The sequence below is a fragment of the Rutidosis leptorrhynchoides genome, unplaced genomic scaffold (genome assembly GCF_046630445.1).
Source record: "Rutidosis leptorrhynchoides isolate AG116_Rl617_1_P2 unplaced genomic scaffold, CSIRO_AGI_Rlap_v1 contig173, whole genome shotgun sequence".
Lineage (NCBI taxonomy): Eukaryota > Viridiplantae > Streptophyta > Magnoliopsida > Asterales > Asteraceae > Rutidosis > Rutidosis leptorrhynchoides.
In genome coordinates, this window is record NW_027266422.1 from 15,321 (window position 1) to 30,758 (window position 15,438).

General features: G+C 35.9%; 3 protein-coding genes across 3 annotated transcripts; all 3 read right to left on the reverse strand.

Moving 5' to 3' along the window:
* Positions 1-687: 687 nt before the first annotated feature.
* Positions 688-2,563, reverse strand: LOC139881575 (sphingolipid delta(4)-desaturase DES1-like). The gene is made up of 2 exons (XM_071866023.1): positions 2,387-2,563; positions 688-1,518 (listed from the first exon to the last, which is right to left on the reverse strand). The coding sequence occupies exons 1-2, from the start codon at positions 2,555-2,557 to the stop codon at positions 688-690; spliced, it is 1,002 nt and encodes a 333-aa protein (XP_071722124.1). The 5' UTR covers positions 2,558-2,563.
* Positions 2,564-6,428: 3,865 nt separating this feature from the next.
* On the reverse strand, positions 6,429-8,680 carry LOC139881579 (E3 ubiquitin-protein ligase AIRP2-like). Its single transcript, XM_071866026.1, has 5 exons — positions 8,598-8,680; positions 7,727-7,877; positions 7,563-7,629; positions 7,232-7,466; positions 6,429-6,639 (listed from the first exon to the last, which is right to left on the reverse strand). Exons 1-5 carry the CDS (start codon positions 8,678-8,680, stop codon positions 6,429-6,431), a joined length of 747 nt encoding a protein of 248 aa, XP_071722127.1.
* A 4,754-nt stretch (positions 8,681-13,434) lies between these two features.
* Positions 13,435-14,940, reverse strand: LOC139881584 (CBS domain-containing protein CBSX5-like). The gene is made up of 2 exons (XM_071866031.1): positions 14,582-14,940; positions 13,435-14,248 (listed from the first exon to the last, which is right to left on the reverse strand). The coding sequence occupies exons 1-2, from the start codon at positions 14,938-14,940 to the stop codon at positions 13,435-13,437; spliced, it is 1,173 nt and encodes a 390-aa protein (XP_071722132.1).
* Between the last annotated feature and the right edge of the window lie 498 nt (positions 14,941-15,438).

Genomic DNA, 15,438 nt, shown 5'->3' on the forward strand with positions numbered 1-15,438 from the left:
GTTATCTATGATGGACGATCTGAAGCTTCCAACGCTGGTGAAGCAGCACTCTATGTCCGAATAATGAAGAAAAACATAGTTTTTTGGCTTCTCTGGAAAAGAAAAGGAAATGGGAAAACTTTGAAACTGGAAATAAGCTTTAATGAGCATGTTATTGATACTGGGAAGTAATTTTGTATCGAGGTGTTGTGTTTTTGATTGTTTTCTGGGTAATAATTTTAGTTCTGAGTTGTATTGTTATTGATGTATAGTAATAATGGATTTAATTCCGAGGTGTAGAGTTATTGGTATCATAACTGTTACCTGGCTTGTAAGATACGTAATCGAGTTGTAAGTTGCACAATACCAGACATTACGTTTCTTACAAATCATTAATTGAACTTATAAACGTCGAATATTTTACTGCTTAATCTTTGTAAAATACACTTATAAGTCCCCCAAAAAGCATTAGACCGTAGTTATATATCTCTAATCATTCCGGATATACAATGTCATGCACACGAATATCAACAGCATGAAGAATCAAAGGGAAAAAGAATAAACAAACATATCTATCCATTTCCAATCTCCCCCTATATGATTTAAGTAAACAAAAAAGCTATCATGAATGATCGTGACATTTTGCGTCCCCAAGAAAGCTACAAAAGCAAATACATATCCGAACAAATATATGTGACGATGAAGAACCTACTCAGATTTCTTAGTACATGGCGAGAGCTTTCTCTTCATACGGCTATAGGGTCCCACAGTTCTATCCATTATATACATGTAAATGACCTGGCTCCAAGATTTATACGATTCCAAGCCCTCGTAATATTCTGGTGCAATCTCCTTCACTTTGTAAAGCTTGTGGCCTGGAATCCTGGGGAAATCGTGGTGCTCGTTGTGGTATCCAACGCTCCACGTCAGAAAGTTGAGGGGACCGTAATAAGAATACGTCTCTTGCTCTTTCTTGAACACGTAGTGTTCCGAGATGAAGTGACCGGCCATCGGATGCATTCCGCCTCCGACAAATGTGGAGAGGATCAAATAGCCGAAAGATTTCCATCCCCAGAAGTAAACCATGGCTGCATCAAGTCCTATCTGAATAGAAAAGTTGGCGAATTCCCAGTAACCAGGAGGCTTTGGTTTTAGAAATAAAGGCCGAAGAGCATAGAAGAAGAGCTGAAAGATGACCCACAAGCACTTTGCAAAAATGTTCGTTACGACATGAGCTTCTGTGTGGCTCGGGATGTCCATGTCTATACCATCTACTCCTTGGAATCGATGGTGCTCTAGGTGATACTTCTGGAAAGTGACGGACATGGGGACGCCGATTGGGAGATTAGCGAAAATTCCAAGCCAACGATTGTATACAGGGGTCGAGAATGCAAGATTATGGCTAAGCTCGTGAATAGCTAAGAATAGATTGTGATTCAGAAATGAACCAAAGAAGTAGGCTATTCCCAATATCTTAAGCCACCCTGCATCATGCAAAAAAGTAGCCGTCCATAGCTGAAGCAAAACAGCCAAAGAAACCTGCAATCCCAAAAATTACGATCAACACCAATCATAGCCAAATATTAACTAGAGATGTAAGCATGAGTATTACTTCTTCTGACTGATTCATAATAGTTTAACGATATGGAAAATATGGAAGAATCAGCATAGAATAGAAGACATTCATACATTTCAGAAAATAAAAATCGGTCATTGAGTTCTATCTTATCCAAAGAGACAAAACAAAAAGGCTCGAGTATTTGACAAGCGAGAATCCAACTAATGTCAAATTACATAAAGCGATCTACTAAAGGTATTTTTTTATGAAGGTTTGTGAGCAGTTAATGACAATTCTATGCCGTGGAACCAAACATAAAGCGATCTACTAAAGGCAAGAGAATTCCATTATAAGAAATGGGGATACTGATGAAGTAATGACCAATTTAGGAGCTAAAAAATTTGTTTGATTGAAAATGACATCGAATATATTTAAAACTATTCAGAGTTTCACTTTTGGAATTAAAAAGATAATGATTTCATATAACAAAAAAGTAAACCAATATCGCCATTTATGGCAGGGCCCTATCAGCCAAAGCATAAAAAGATACATTCTGCCTACCTTAATATACAATGAATGAATACTGTGAAGAGCAAAACAGCATAAACGAACAATGAACGGAACTTTCTACGAAATTCACCCAAATATCCGTACTTTGAAATTCAGCCATCAGATCAAATCCCCACAAAAATATTAAATGACAGAGACCCGATGTAAAGCATTGACATAGGTACATTATATAGAGATCAAACAACAATACACCAAAAAGGAACTCCCAATTTCAAGATCATGCAAAAGCAAATAGCAAAAAGCAATGCGATAGATCCAAAATGGGAAAAAAGACGAGACCTTGAAGAAAGCGAAAGGATCAGGGCCAAAGAGATCTTTGATTTGAGGGTTTTTAGATAAAATCTGTCTCCTCCTCGAAGCATGAGGCTCATCTGTATATGACCAAAAGAAATCTTTCGCCATCATCACCCCTTCTTCTTCTTCTTCGACTCTCTCTCCTCCTTTCCCCATCTCTGCCTGCTTTCTTAATCGCTTTACAAAACCAAAATGTGGATATGGAGAGAGAGAGAGGCTCCAGAGAAATTGGAAGGTTTACTTTTTTGCGTTGGTTTTTTGGAAATGGCAAAACAAAACAGCAAAGGGGAAATTAAAATGGTGGGAGGGGGAAATTGGAATCGAACGAGAAATAGGCAAATGGAAGATGAATTGATTGGACCCAAATGACTGAATGTGTGTAACAGAGAATATCTCCATGTGGTGTTGTTTGTTTGGGCTCCGGTTTTACAGCTGTTTTTTTGTTGGACTTATTTGACAGACTACAAAAATATTTATCCGATAAACATGGATATGTCTAAATCCACGGGCCTTTTTTTTCACTTACAAATCTACCCTCCCTCTTTCCTATACGGCACCTAAACTTTATAAAAAGTTATGTTTAGCTACCCAAATTTTCATTTCTATGTTTAGCTACTCCAACTAAAGATGACAATTCGATTCGATCCGCAGATACCCGATATTTGAAATGGATAATTTCGGATATATTATACTATCCGTTATGGATCGAAACGGATTGAGCTGTCCGCAGATCAGATACGGATATTGGCTCTATCAAATCCGATCCACTATAATTAAATAATATCATTTACAAAAATTTTACGCCATCCCTAACTCCAACTTTACACATCGTTATGGAATATTGGCATAGCACTAACCGGACTGTTCAATTCTAAGTCCACATCCATTTCACATTTCAGTACCAATATTATAATACTGATAATTTGAAAATACTAGAAGTTGCCCGTGGCTAAAGCCACGGGACGTTTGACGGACGACGACCTGACGTATTTTACGGTGGATGTTCGAATTTTTGTGTTAGTCGTAATGGAAATTTTGGTGGCAATAACTTTAAAAACATTTCGAGTTTTATGTTTATTTTAGAATATTTCAAGCTGCATCTTTGTGTGATATATTTGGAGTCGCAGGCTCATTTTAAAATATTCTGAGTTGCAGTCTTATCTGCCATAAATAAGACTTCCTATATCGGGTAATGTTAGAAATGAAAATCATCTATTGTCGATACTGAAATCGAATAGGCTTCTATTAGAAAATAGATACGAAAGTGTAAATATGCTTATCACGGATTACTAATTTTAGATGAAAAGATTTCGGGAATTTTTAGTACGGAGAAGCAGAAAATGAAAGATGAACTTTGGATGCTAATTAGATTGCCGAAAAAGATTGTTCCACGATTCTTAGACGGACTAATCGATAACAAAATAGAAAAACATTGTTTCAGTATAATATTAATCACTACAATATGGAAATGTTTAATTAGAGCTGAGGGATCCTTGGAAACACTTTCTTTATGTAGAAAATATTTAATTAGAGTTGAGGGATCCTTAAATCGGACTTCAGAAAATTCTAAATTTTTGTTAGTTTGTAGAAAATAAATTTTTTAGCTTGTTGTAAAAATTTCATAATTTTTGGACAAGTAGAAATTATTTTATTAGTACTATTTGGAATCAGTCGCCACACACATATATATATAATAAAAGCAAAACTTGCTTTTAAACCTCGTCGAAAGTTGAATGGGAACGTCGCTTTACGTCATTGAAAGTTCTCTTCAGTTTTTTTAAAATATAATACGTAACTATGTCGTATAATTTAAATAACTTATAAACCTCGAAATAGACATAAATTACGGCTTAGTAATGTAGGTATACTTATAAATCATAAAAATACTTTCATAATTAAAAAGAAAGTACACTCATAGTTGTTGATGTCGGGTATTTTTGTACGCCCTCCATAGATGACTTGTGCGATTCTGTCTGAAATCGATACTAACGTTATTAACTATCGAATTCTTCATAATAAAGTAATTCGTATACTTAAATGATTCGATGTTAACTCGCTGTTAGATTATACGTCTCGCGAAATAAAATTCGGTACGCAGAACTTGTGCGAATCGCGCGGTTAGATTTCTTATATGCGATTATTAAATTAGTTAGATACTTAGCAAAATTTATTATTCTAAGAAATAAATATTTCATTAAAATATTTAACATGTTAACATATCATATTTTAGTATTTAATAAATTTTTGCAAAATCTAATTTTATGAAGATGTGATTTATTTTTTTATGAAAACATTTATTTAATTCGTTAGCATTTATCTTAAAATCATTTCCTTAATTTATTTAAATACTTGTATAAATGGAAAATATTTTTAGAACTTCACAGAATATTCCAAATAATAATAATAAGTTTTTTGCCATTTTTTAATGATTTTATAAATTAGTAAATCACTTAAAATAAATTTGAAAACACTTAACTACATTTATATTGTCCTTATTAATTCAGAATTTCAAATAAACTAATTATGTTTTTCAAAAATTCTGAATTTTTGAGATTTTGTTCTAAATAATATATTTGAATTACTGTAAAAATTTTATAATTTTTGGATAAGTAAAAATGATTTTATTAGCTTCGGAAAATAAATATATTACTTTAATATATAAAATCTGGTTCGGATCGATCCAATTACCATGAAGGGTCTTTTGACTTTATTTTGACGCGTTGGTTTTATTGTAAATACTTTAAAAACGGACGGACATGACTGACATTAGTTTAGGTTTGGCTATTAAAAAGACTGAATCACCCCTAGACTTTTTCTTTGACCGAATATTATATCTGGTTATTTTGTAGATTCGTTAAATAGTTAAGGAAATTATAGTAATTACTTGTATTTTTTTATTATATAACTCTTTCCTCCTTCTTCTTCATCAGTTCGACGACGCAATTCCTTTCTCTCTCGTCCCGTCTCTGTCACCGACAGTGACACGCCGTTCCGGCGTCTATCCGGCCGAACCGTGGTCGGGTTTTACTCCTTTTAGCGAGTAGAACACGTTTATGAGGTCGGTTTCTTTCAATTTCTTCTTATTTTCGTTTAATTTAAATTCCAAGATTCCGTGTTCATAATCAAAATTTAGGGATTTCGATTGATTGTCATATATGTTGTTCGTGGTGGTCTCCTGAGTGCCTTGATATAGTTTTTATGTTTAATTGACGAGTAAAAATGGACTAAAACTTACTTTGACTTTCTGTCTTTGTCGGTCAACGATGGATTCCTCGGCGTTTCCGGATAATTCCGTGGGCGTGGTGGTCTCGGCTGGCTATTGGGTGGTCGGCTCGGCCGAAACTCGGCCAAAAGCATCCAACTCGGTGTTGACTCGGTCCGGTCTCGGTGGAGACTCGGCTGTTTCCGGTCGTCGAATCGGTAATCTCCTTTTATTAAAAATGCTCCCGATCGCCTCTAGATTAACATAGTTTAATTTGAGAATTTTCTGGGGTTTGATTGGAATTTAGCAGGTAGCCGTGTAATAGGTACACGCATCCGGCGCGTTGGCGGTTGGGAAAAGCTATGTTCACGCGCGTACTGTTCATTTACTGTTCATGTATGGAATTAATGGTCCAGATCACCCAGGGAGAGAAATTAACGGCTAAAATTTGTCACTATTCATAAGAGGACCTAACTATTCATAAGGGGACCTGAAATTAGTATATCCCGGGAGGGAATACATCAGAGATGTAAAAAGTCATGATAGAAAGATGATTCATATTAGTAGGAGCTTTTATTAGCAAGCATAAGCTATACAATCATATACAAAGATGTTAAATACACTCATCTCTTAACTTCACCAACAGGCCTTCAATAACTCAGGCCATATCCTTCTTCTTACTAGAACTGGGAAGCAGCCAACCATTTCTACTCTACACTACTCTACACATTTACCGAATGGATTTCGGCCTTTATGTTACCAAACAAAGAAAAAAAGGTACAATGGAAATCAAGGAGCGAATAGTATTTGTACTTTATTTCTCGTCTATCTCAAGTGGGGGTCATATGGATCAAGAAGAGACTCAGGGATAATCAAAGGCAATTTGTCTATGAAGTTGAAAAGCCTTTTGAGATTCTCCCTTGTTAAGGTCGTCATGTCAATTATATCCCTGCAATCAGTAAACACCCACAGATCTCCAGAGTTTACTTTCTTAAGACTGTCTCGACAGAAGGGGCATGATTGTGATCTCGCTCGCCTGCAAGTTCACAAGTTTTCATTTGCTATTAGGAAAATCCATCAACATTAATATAAAGGCACAAACAAGTAGTGAAAATTAAGATGAACCAGACACAGAGAAATAAAACGATGACATGGTCAACAATCAAAGAACTCATGGAATAAGCCGGGAAGCAGCACTGAACCCAAGATCCAACAGGTACAGACACAGATGAGAGTAAACCTTAACTTCCCCCACAACAATGTCATGAACCGAAAAAAAAAGAAACGATGCACAGTTAGAATAAATTATGCGAAGGTTTTGAATCTTGGCAAGTCAGTTTCGTCATTAGATAAAATAACTTCCCTTTGTGTTGAAGTTAAGCGCAGAATCAGAGTGCTTACCGAACTTCTGTTCTAATAAGTCTTTCCAGGTAACCAGGTTACACACAGATGTTTGCCAGATTTATAGTTGAAAATTTTCATATAGCAGCCGTAGTAAGTCAAGTTTGGAAGTTAAGTACTTAAACAATTCCAACTAAGCCAGGGAATCCAGTAAAGGAGATAATTCAAACAGATTCATGGCACCATTCACAGTATGAGAGAGAGAGAGAGGATGGAAATGTCAGTACCATTCATGGTAACACTTTAAACACAGGGCATGGTTGCAGTTGGGCAATACAATCTTACTGTTAGCCTCCATGCATATTCCACATTCTTCTTCTCTTTCAACATCTACATCCGTGTAATTCTTATACAACTCGTCATCTTTCTTTCGATACTTTTCCATGCAAACTGCCCTCTGTCTTTTATCCTCAGCATCAGTAACACCACTTGGAAGTTGCAACAAAGAGGGATAAATTACCGCTGTTCTCAACAAGAATATACACCGAGTGTGATAACAGATATAATGTAGATAGCAATTAAAAACTGAAAAACAATCAACTTGAACAGAGAATTTACCATAGAACTCTCTAATACTCGCTTTTCTCTCATGGGTAGACATGGTAGTCGTGCCATCTACATACACCTGCACGAAGCAGTTGTTTTGATCAGTCATATCCCATAGCAGTAAAGTAGGTCAACACAACATATTGGAGTCCAATTGTAAGAAACAAATCTTCAACCTTGTAAATTAGTATTCTTAACAGTCCAAGAGCTCCTGCAAGTTGACAGTCAGTCCATTGCACGAGAAAAAGGAGAAAGTGTGCTGCTGGACTGTATGACATTCTCATCTGAAGACAGGCACCATCATATTCCCTAGGGAAATCTGAGGCCCTGCACCTCAAATCACCAAACAAGAATTTTAAACCAGGGATTTCTTTTATCGAGTAAGAAGTGAAACAGCCTACCAAGTATACAGATACAATCATAAAATTGCAATATTAACAAGACAGTGAAGTTAAAACAAGGAAAGGAATGAAACATCAGAAGGTTAGAGACAGCCAGAAGTCGCAAACTTGACGCCAGTTGCCGCATTGTAAGAGCAATGTATAAATTTTAATCAGGCAGCAGCAAAACAAAGTGAAAGAACACAGAGGCAGGCGCCATGTTCAGTCAAGTAAAAATTGAAATGTTGATAAAATCAATGATAAAAGACAGAATGATTTAAGGGTATAACAGCATGCAAGCTAGTGCATAAAACAATACATTATGGAAATAAAGACGGAATTCCCATTAGTGAAATAGAACTTAAATAAGTGAAAACTGAAAATCAAAGGCAAAGCACGAGCAGCAGCCCCAACTGAAAATCAAAGTTTTTTTTTAGTAACCCAATAGCAAAAAAAAATTAGAAACAATCACACCATAAAAACCATAATTTAAGCAGAAAATCATCAGTATAAGAGAAACAAAACTAAAAGTAAAAAAAAAAAAATCCAGAGCATCAGAGGATCATTGATGACAATAATAAGTGGTGAATGGTGATGATAAATGAAGAAGCTTGATAGACAGATAGAGTAATAAAGAGGAAAGTAAAGGTTGAGAAGATGATCTTACAGAGTGTTGGCATGTTGAATATCAGCTTCAAGAAGCTTAAGAGAATCCTTAAAAGACTTTCTCATAGAAGAAGCAACATACATATCTCTTAATTATGAGTAAAAATCAAGTGGGATTTTTAAAGAACCCTAGTCCCTAAACCGATTGTCTCTCTCTCTCTCTCTCTAGAAGTATAAAAAGGAAGATGAATTAAAGTGGGTGGAGAGCTGATTTTTTCCTTGTGCTTGCGGCTTCTCTTCTGTTCTTCAAAACAAAGTCTATTCGACACGTGGGATTTCTTTCCCTTCCTTTTCTCTCTCAAGAGAAGTCCCTCAGTGCTTTAATTAAAAAATATTATCCATACAAAATTATCGCGGTATTTATTTAAATAAGGAAATTCACTAATATCTTAAAAAAATACAGTATATTCAAAAAATACTACTACAAAAAATAAAATAAAAATCTAATACACTAAAATAGAATTTTTTTTTTTTAAGAAAATTATAATACTACTACTCTAGTGTATTTCTCTCTACAACAAGTTAGTTTGGAGCTGCAGTACTAATTAACAAGACAATTACTTAAACTCTTTATTAGGTTCGTTTGAATTTTCATATTGGTCCAAACATTTTTAAAAAATATAATATTTTTTATTTTTACAAAATATTTGGAATAAGACGGAACACGACACACTCATACTCAATCTAATTATAACAAAGTTTCTGAATTTATCGTAATGAGCTAGTGAATATTTAGTTAGTTTTTTTTTTTAAGTTAATATTTAATTAGTTATTATTGGATTATCAATTGCTTACTACATCCATCTTAAAATACACAATTATATTATAAAATTTTAAAACTCATTTATATGAATTTACATTTAATGAAAAATATTGATTAAATACATGTTCAATCTAAAAATTCAAAACATATATTTTTTGAATCAAGATAATGATCTAATGATTAAAACATTATTTCTAATAGTTAAGACATCGTCTTCCTCGAAAGATTGAAGGTTCAAATCTCGTTAGAAACGTAAAAAAAATATTTTTTTTTAGACGAGAGAATACTAACAACTTTTCATCACACTCAAAATGTGTGTGAGAGTCCGTGAAGAGTAAAAGAAAAACTACTCCGTATAATATTTACCATTAGTTTTACTAAACACTTTGTTTTGGTAATGACTTCTCTTTCTTTTATAGTCATCACTCATTATCACTTGTCTGCCACTTTTTTTCTGCTAATTGCCATTGCTTTCGCTCCACGCACTCATCATCTATATCTTAACCGTTTTCCCATTTTGTGCACTACTTTTTTTCTTTCTTTTTCCTAATGTCAATTACTATCTATTTCGTTCTCACCTACATACTACAAATTTATATTTTTCTACAAACAAATTACAAGTACTTTTTTAGAATAAAAACATGAAATTCAAGTTAAATTTATGTTCATTTTTTCCTTAATTCTTCAGAAACATTTAAAAAATAAGGAAAAAAAGAGTAAGCTCTAACAAAACTAACGCCAATCATATCGGCTAAAATGATCGATCAAGCTTCTGTCCGTGGGAATTTCCACGACATCCATTCACTATGGTGAGAGCTTCATTTCTTCACCAAAAAATCAGCTAACTGATTTTCCTCAAGAAGCGTATAATTGAGAGAGATATCTTATTAACGATGCAAGAGACTTCTCATATCGTAAATAAATGTACATTTGATGTAATGAAATGAACAATAGCCAAAATATTTTTCTTATGAAAAAATAAATCAATTAATCACTTTAATGGACCATACAGCCCAGATTCTAAGGCCCAAATAACATTTGGGCTTTGATTTGCTAAATCGCTCAATAACGAGTTACGAGTTAGACGACTTTAAACCCGTTAGTCATCCGTCAGATGTTAAACGTTTAATTGACACAAACAGCTAACGACATTAACGATCATTTCATCTTCTACGACTCATCGACACTTCTTTCTCAGTCGATCTCTCTGCAACTCCAATGAAAACCTTGAGTTTGCTGAACCCCATTAACAATCCTCACAATCTTCAATTCTCACGTCCTTTTTTTCTCTTCCATTTTCCCTCACTTTCTCGTCAAAATGGGAAATTCCTCAACAACAGAGGTTTTTTCAATTCGAAATCCCTCGATTTTCCCTCTCCTTTCAAATCCTTTTCTATATCTCCGTCGGCGAGCTGCGGTGGGTGGGACGATTTCAGAGTTGGGGATGATTCCGGTGAGTCAGATCAGCTACGGAGTTTCTTAATTTCTATTGGGTTGAACGATAAGAAGTTTATTTTTGTGTATTTGTTGGGGTTTGTATGTGCTCTAGCCATTTCTAGAGTTAGAATTTCTTCTCTTGTGCTGTTTCCTGCTTCTGCTTTAGTTTTCGCTATTGGGCTTTCGATTGGCTATGTTCGTGCCGGGTTTTTGGGTGGAAATGGAAGTCAGACGAGGGTAAAAGAAGAAAGCTTCAAGCTTTATAATGATAGATTAAGAATCTTGTCGGATTTTTTTGATGGGTTAGATACTACACTGCTTACTTTAAAGACTGATATGCAAAAAGATGCTGATTGTAATAAAGTTACTTTTAACAACTTGGAAAGTTATGTTAGTATGATTGAAACAATGAGATCATCGGCCTGGGAAACTAAAAATGTTGTAGAGGCTGGTTCCGATGCGTTGGAGAATTCTAATGGTCTTGTAGTTGAGAGCCTGAAATCTAGTAGGAAAAAGAAAGAGGTTGGTGAAGGAGCTTTTGAGATGCTGAAGTTTGCTATGGGATTGTTTGGAGGAAAAATGGCTGATTTGAAGCCTAGTAAAGTTAAAGACAATGTTAAGCAAGGGGTTGCAGAAACTTTGGTAAACAATCAGATGCAAGGGACTCCTCCAAGGTCTTCTGTCGAGGAAAGAGTCTCTAATTCAGTTCATGAGATTAAGGAAGACTCAAATTCAAACTACTTTCAGGAATCAACCAGGAAATATTCTTTAGATCAAGATGGAGGTAGAAGAATGAATTTCAGGTTGGAGGATGAGGAAGAGAGTTTGAGGGAGAAGGAAAGCCGTGATATGAGATTTATTGACAACAGAGAGTATAGTCACCGAAATGATAGTATGAATGCGGATAATAAAAGGAAAACCTGGAAATCTAATAATGATCTGCTTGATTCCCTGGATAATAGTATTAGCTTTAAACATGTGGAGAGTGAAACTTCCTTTGTACAAGAGCAAATGCTTGCCAACGGCAATGGAGCTTACAGGTCTTCTAGAAGGACGGAGAAGAGTAGAAATGAAACTTACAGGGCTCAATTCAGAGAGGAAAGAATAAAGTCTGAGGATGATTTTGGTCGGTCTGAGTACCATCATGCACATCAAACTGAGGTAGGTTTCTCTTCTTCCACAGTTTCAGATGATGTGTTGTTTGATAAATATCTTACAGAAGCAAATGATCTTCTCATACAAGCGAAAGAATGTATAAGGGGTAGAAAAGGAGAAGAGCATGCTGAGGTCATACTTTACAAGTCCGCTGACATACTCTCTCAGGCTGTAGCCATGAAGCCCATGAGTTTAATAGCAGTAGGCCAATTGGGCAACACTTATCTTCTTCATGGGGAGCTAAAACTGAAATGTAGTCGTCAATTGAGAGCTGTTCTACGAGGAAGCGATCCCTTATATGTTGAGCAAAAGAGGTTTGTACTTAGAGGACTTGACGATCAAGTTCTGAACAAAGATAAAATTGCATCTGTCTTAGTTGATGTGTGTGAAGAGTGTGAGAAACTACTTGTAGAGGCTGGCAAAAAATATAGGCTGGCTCTCGCCATTGATGGGAATGACGTTAGAGCCTTGTACAATTGGGGTCTTGCTCTCTCCTTTCGTGCTGAGTTAATTGCTGATATTGGGCCAGTAAGTATTTGCAAATTTATCTTTGGTCAGTCGTACATGTATTCCATGATTCAACTTTTTTCTCGCCAGTCTTCACCTAGCAAAGATACTGATCCTGAAAGTTGAATGACTAACTTCTGATCCAAGCAAAGTTATTGATGTTCATGTCATTAAAATAGTTTCCAACGTAAATTGGATCGTCGTTGCTAAATTTTAACTCGAATTATCATTATTAAACTTTCAGGAGGCGGCTTCTGAAGCTGACAAGATATTTTTAGCCGCCATTGATAAATTTGATGCAATGATGTCCAAAGGCAATGTTCACACACATAATGGTGAGAAAGCATCTGTTTACAAGTTCAGTCGACGTATTTGTAGTTTTTTGTGTGTGACAGGTCTAATAAGTCCTTTCTTTTACGAGAGGATGAATTCCTGAGAAACTTTTTTTGACATTGCAGCATTGTTCAGATGGGGTGTGGCACTGCAACAGAGATCATACTTGAGGCCAGGCAATAGTAAAGAGAAGGTGAAGCTTTTGCAACAAGCTAGGAGATTATACGAAGATGCCCTTCATATGGAACCCAGCAATCATCAAGTCAGAGAAGCCTTGCTGTCGTGTGCTTCAGAACTCAATTATCGAGATTTTTAACTGTTACTTGTCCATATTTCCATTTTTCGGCAAACTGGATGATTCTCGTCCATATAAAGAATAAACCGTTGGGGTATCATGTTCTCTCTTTGTACGAACATGTTTATAGTTATAAATACAGAGAACGAGATGTTGTACTTCCTTAAGTTTGCCACATTAGCGACTCTGTTCTCAAAAGTTCATGTCAGAATATGAAATTTTCCTCTTTCTCACAGTTCAACAGAGATGACTACAAAATTCGCAATGGTTTAAAAGTAAAAATAAAATCTGTTACACTGGCACTATGCTAGTTTTTTGCTTAATATTCGAACTCTCTGATAATAGCCTTCAAAACTTTTCCCGGAAAACTCCGAGTATTGCTGCAAAGGTGACGATTCCAACCAAAGTACCATCTTCTTCAACAACCCACACATAACTTGCTCGATGCGACAAAGCTTGAATCATCACTGCCACCAGCGAGCTCCATGGATAGCACACAATGGGTTCCAAACTCCTCACATTTCTAACTGACCTTCCACTCCTCCCTAAGACAGTACTCTCTTCATCCGATGAAGAGCACAACAACGAATTGGAGGATGACGACAAACCCGTCTCCTCCTCTATCAGCTCCAAAGCTGAAGTTAAGTTCCTTTCTTCAAGTCTTTTCTTCACCAACTGTATCAAATCCTCAGGTGGGCCCCCACAATCTATATAAGACATCAGATCAGCGGCAGAGAGAGTCGTGATGGCCGCTGCAACCGACTCCTCACAATAGTTGAGAATGAACGGTGAGATTTCACCCATAATCTTTCCATCATCGTCGGTAATGGCAACGGAGGTCTGGTTTTCGAGGGACTTGAGGATAGGCTGCAATGCTGACATGGCATGATCGGCATAGTTGATGGAAAGGATGTTTTGGGTATTGATGATGTTAAGAGAGTCGATAGGCTGAATTGAGATTGAACTGAAGAGGCCGATGGAGTTGAGGAGGTAACGGATGATGTCCTCTTGAGTAAGCCAGCAGTATTCGAGATTGTTGTGTATGGTGGAGGGATTGATCATAGACTTGCTACTATGAAGCTGGAACTTCCTCTTCAGACTTTTTAATGGAATCACCAAGTTCTGTGCACCATCTAGTATTGCATCAATGGCATCCCATACCCTGAAACAGAAGATATGTGAAAATTAACAACATGAGCTTGTACTCAAAATTAGAATCGTCCGACAAAATTGAATTTTTGACCATGTTCAACATTTTTTAAAACCCTAAAAATGTAATCTTTAAGACCATAATAGGACCAAATATTCAACATTCGGTCAATTTCAAACAACAAACACTTTATTTTCTCTCTCTCAAAGCAATCAGCCAGACAAATAGTAACAGCATCAAATTCTAGAAAGAGCTAATTAATCAATCAATTCCATAACAAACCCATTAAAACAAATTCCCAAAAATCACCATGCATAAACTAATAAAATTGATCAATTAACGAACCTGGCGTGTGGTTCGAGTTGCCTAACAAGGCTAGGAGTAGTCTTAATGTTTGGAATCAAAACAGAGATGGGTAATTGCAAAGCAGAAAAGGGATTCTTCAAATTCTCTTCCTTTCCGAGGAAACAAACAACATCCACCATACAAATCTTACCAACACATTCACAAATCTCCTCATCACATTCCTTATTAGGTTTCCGGCGACGACAGATACAAGACCATACACTTAAAGAGCTCTGATCAGAACTTCTCTTCAACGCAATTAGGGCATCCCCAATTGTTGTGGAGATCGATAGAGACCTCAACGCTGGCTTTCCAAGGCAAAGGTCAGATACCTCATTAGACAACAAACTCACTGCCATGCACAACACAAATTGGAAAGAGAGAGAGCAAATGTAGACGACGATTAGAGAGAGAGAGAGATTTTGCTTTTTGATTGGAGCAGATTTTTGCGGGTATTTATGAGCTTAGGAAAAAACGCGGGATTTCTTTTTCCTTTCTTTTTAACTGGTGGACCGTATTTATTGAAGTGCAGACAAATTTCAAGTTGTTTTTATGGGACCCTCTTGTGTAATTCCACTTGTTTTTTACGGAGTAGTTCTTTTACAGTTGTTTGTAACGCTGTATAAAGCTGGCATAGACATCGGTCAGCGCGGTTATTGTTTCTAAGTCAAATCCTAAAAATCTTAAATTCATCGAATCGGTAAGCGCGGTTTCTTGTTTCGTAATTAAATCGGAATCGAAATTTTATCTTTTCTATTTTGATTTTAATTTTTTTAAAATTATATATAATTGAATCGGAACAGTCTAGAATCGAACCAAAATTATCCAAAAAAATTATGATTCCAATTCGATTCGAT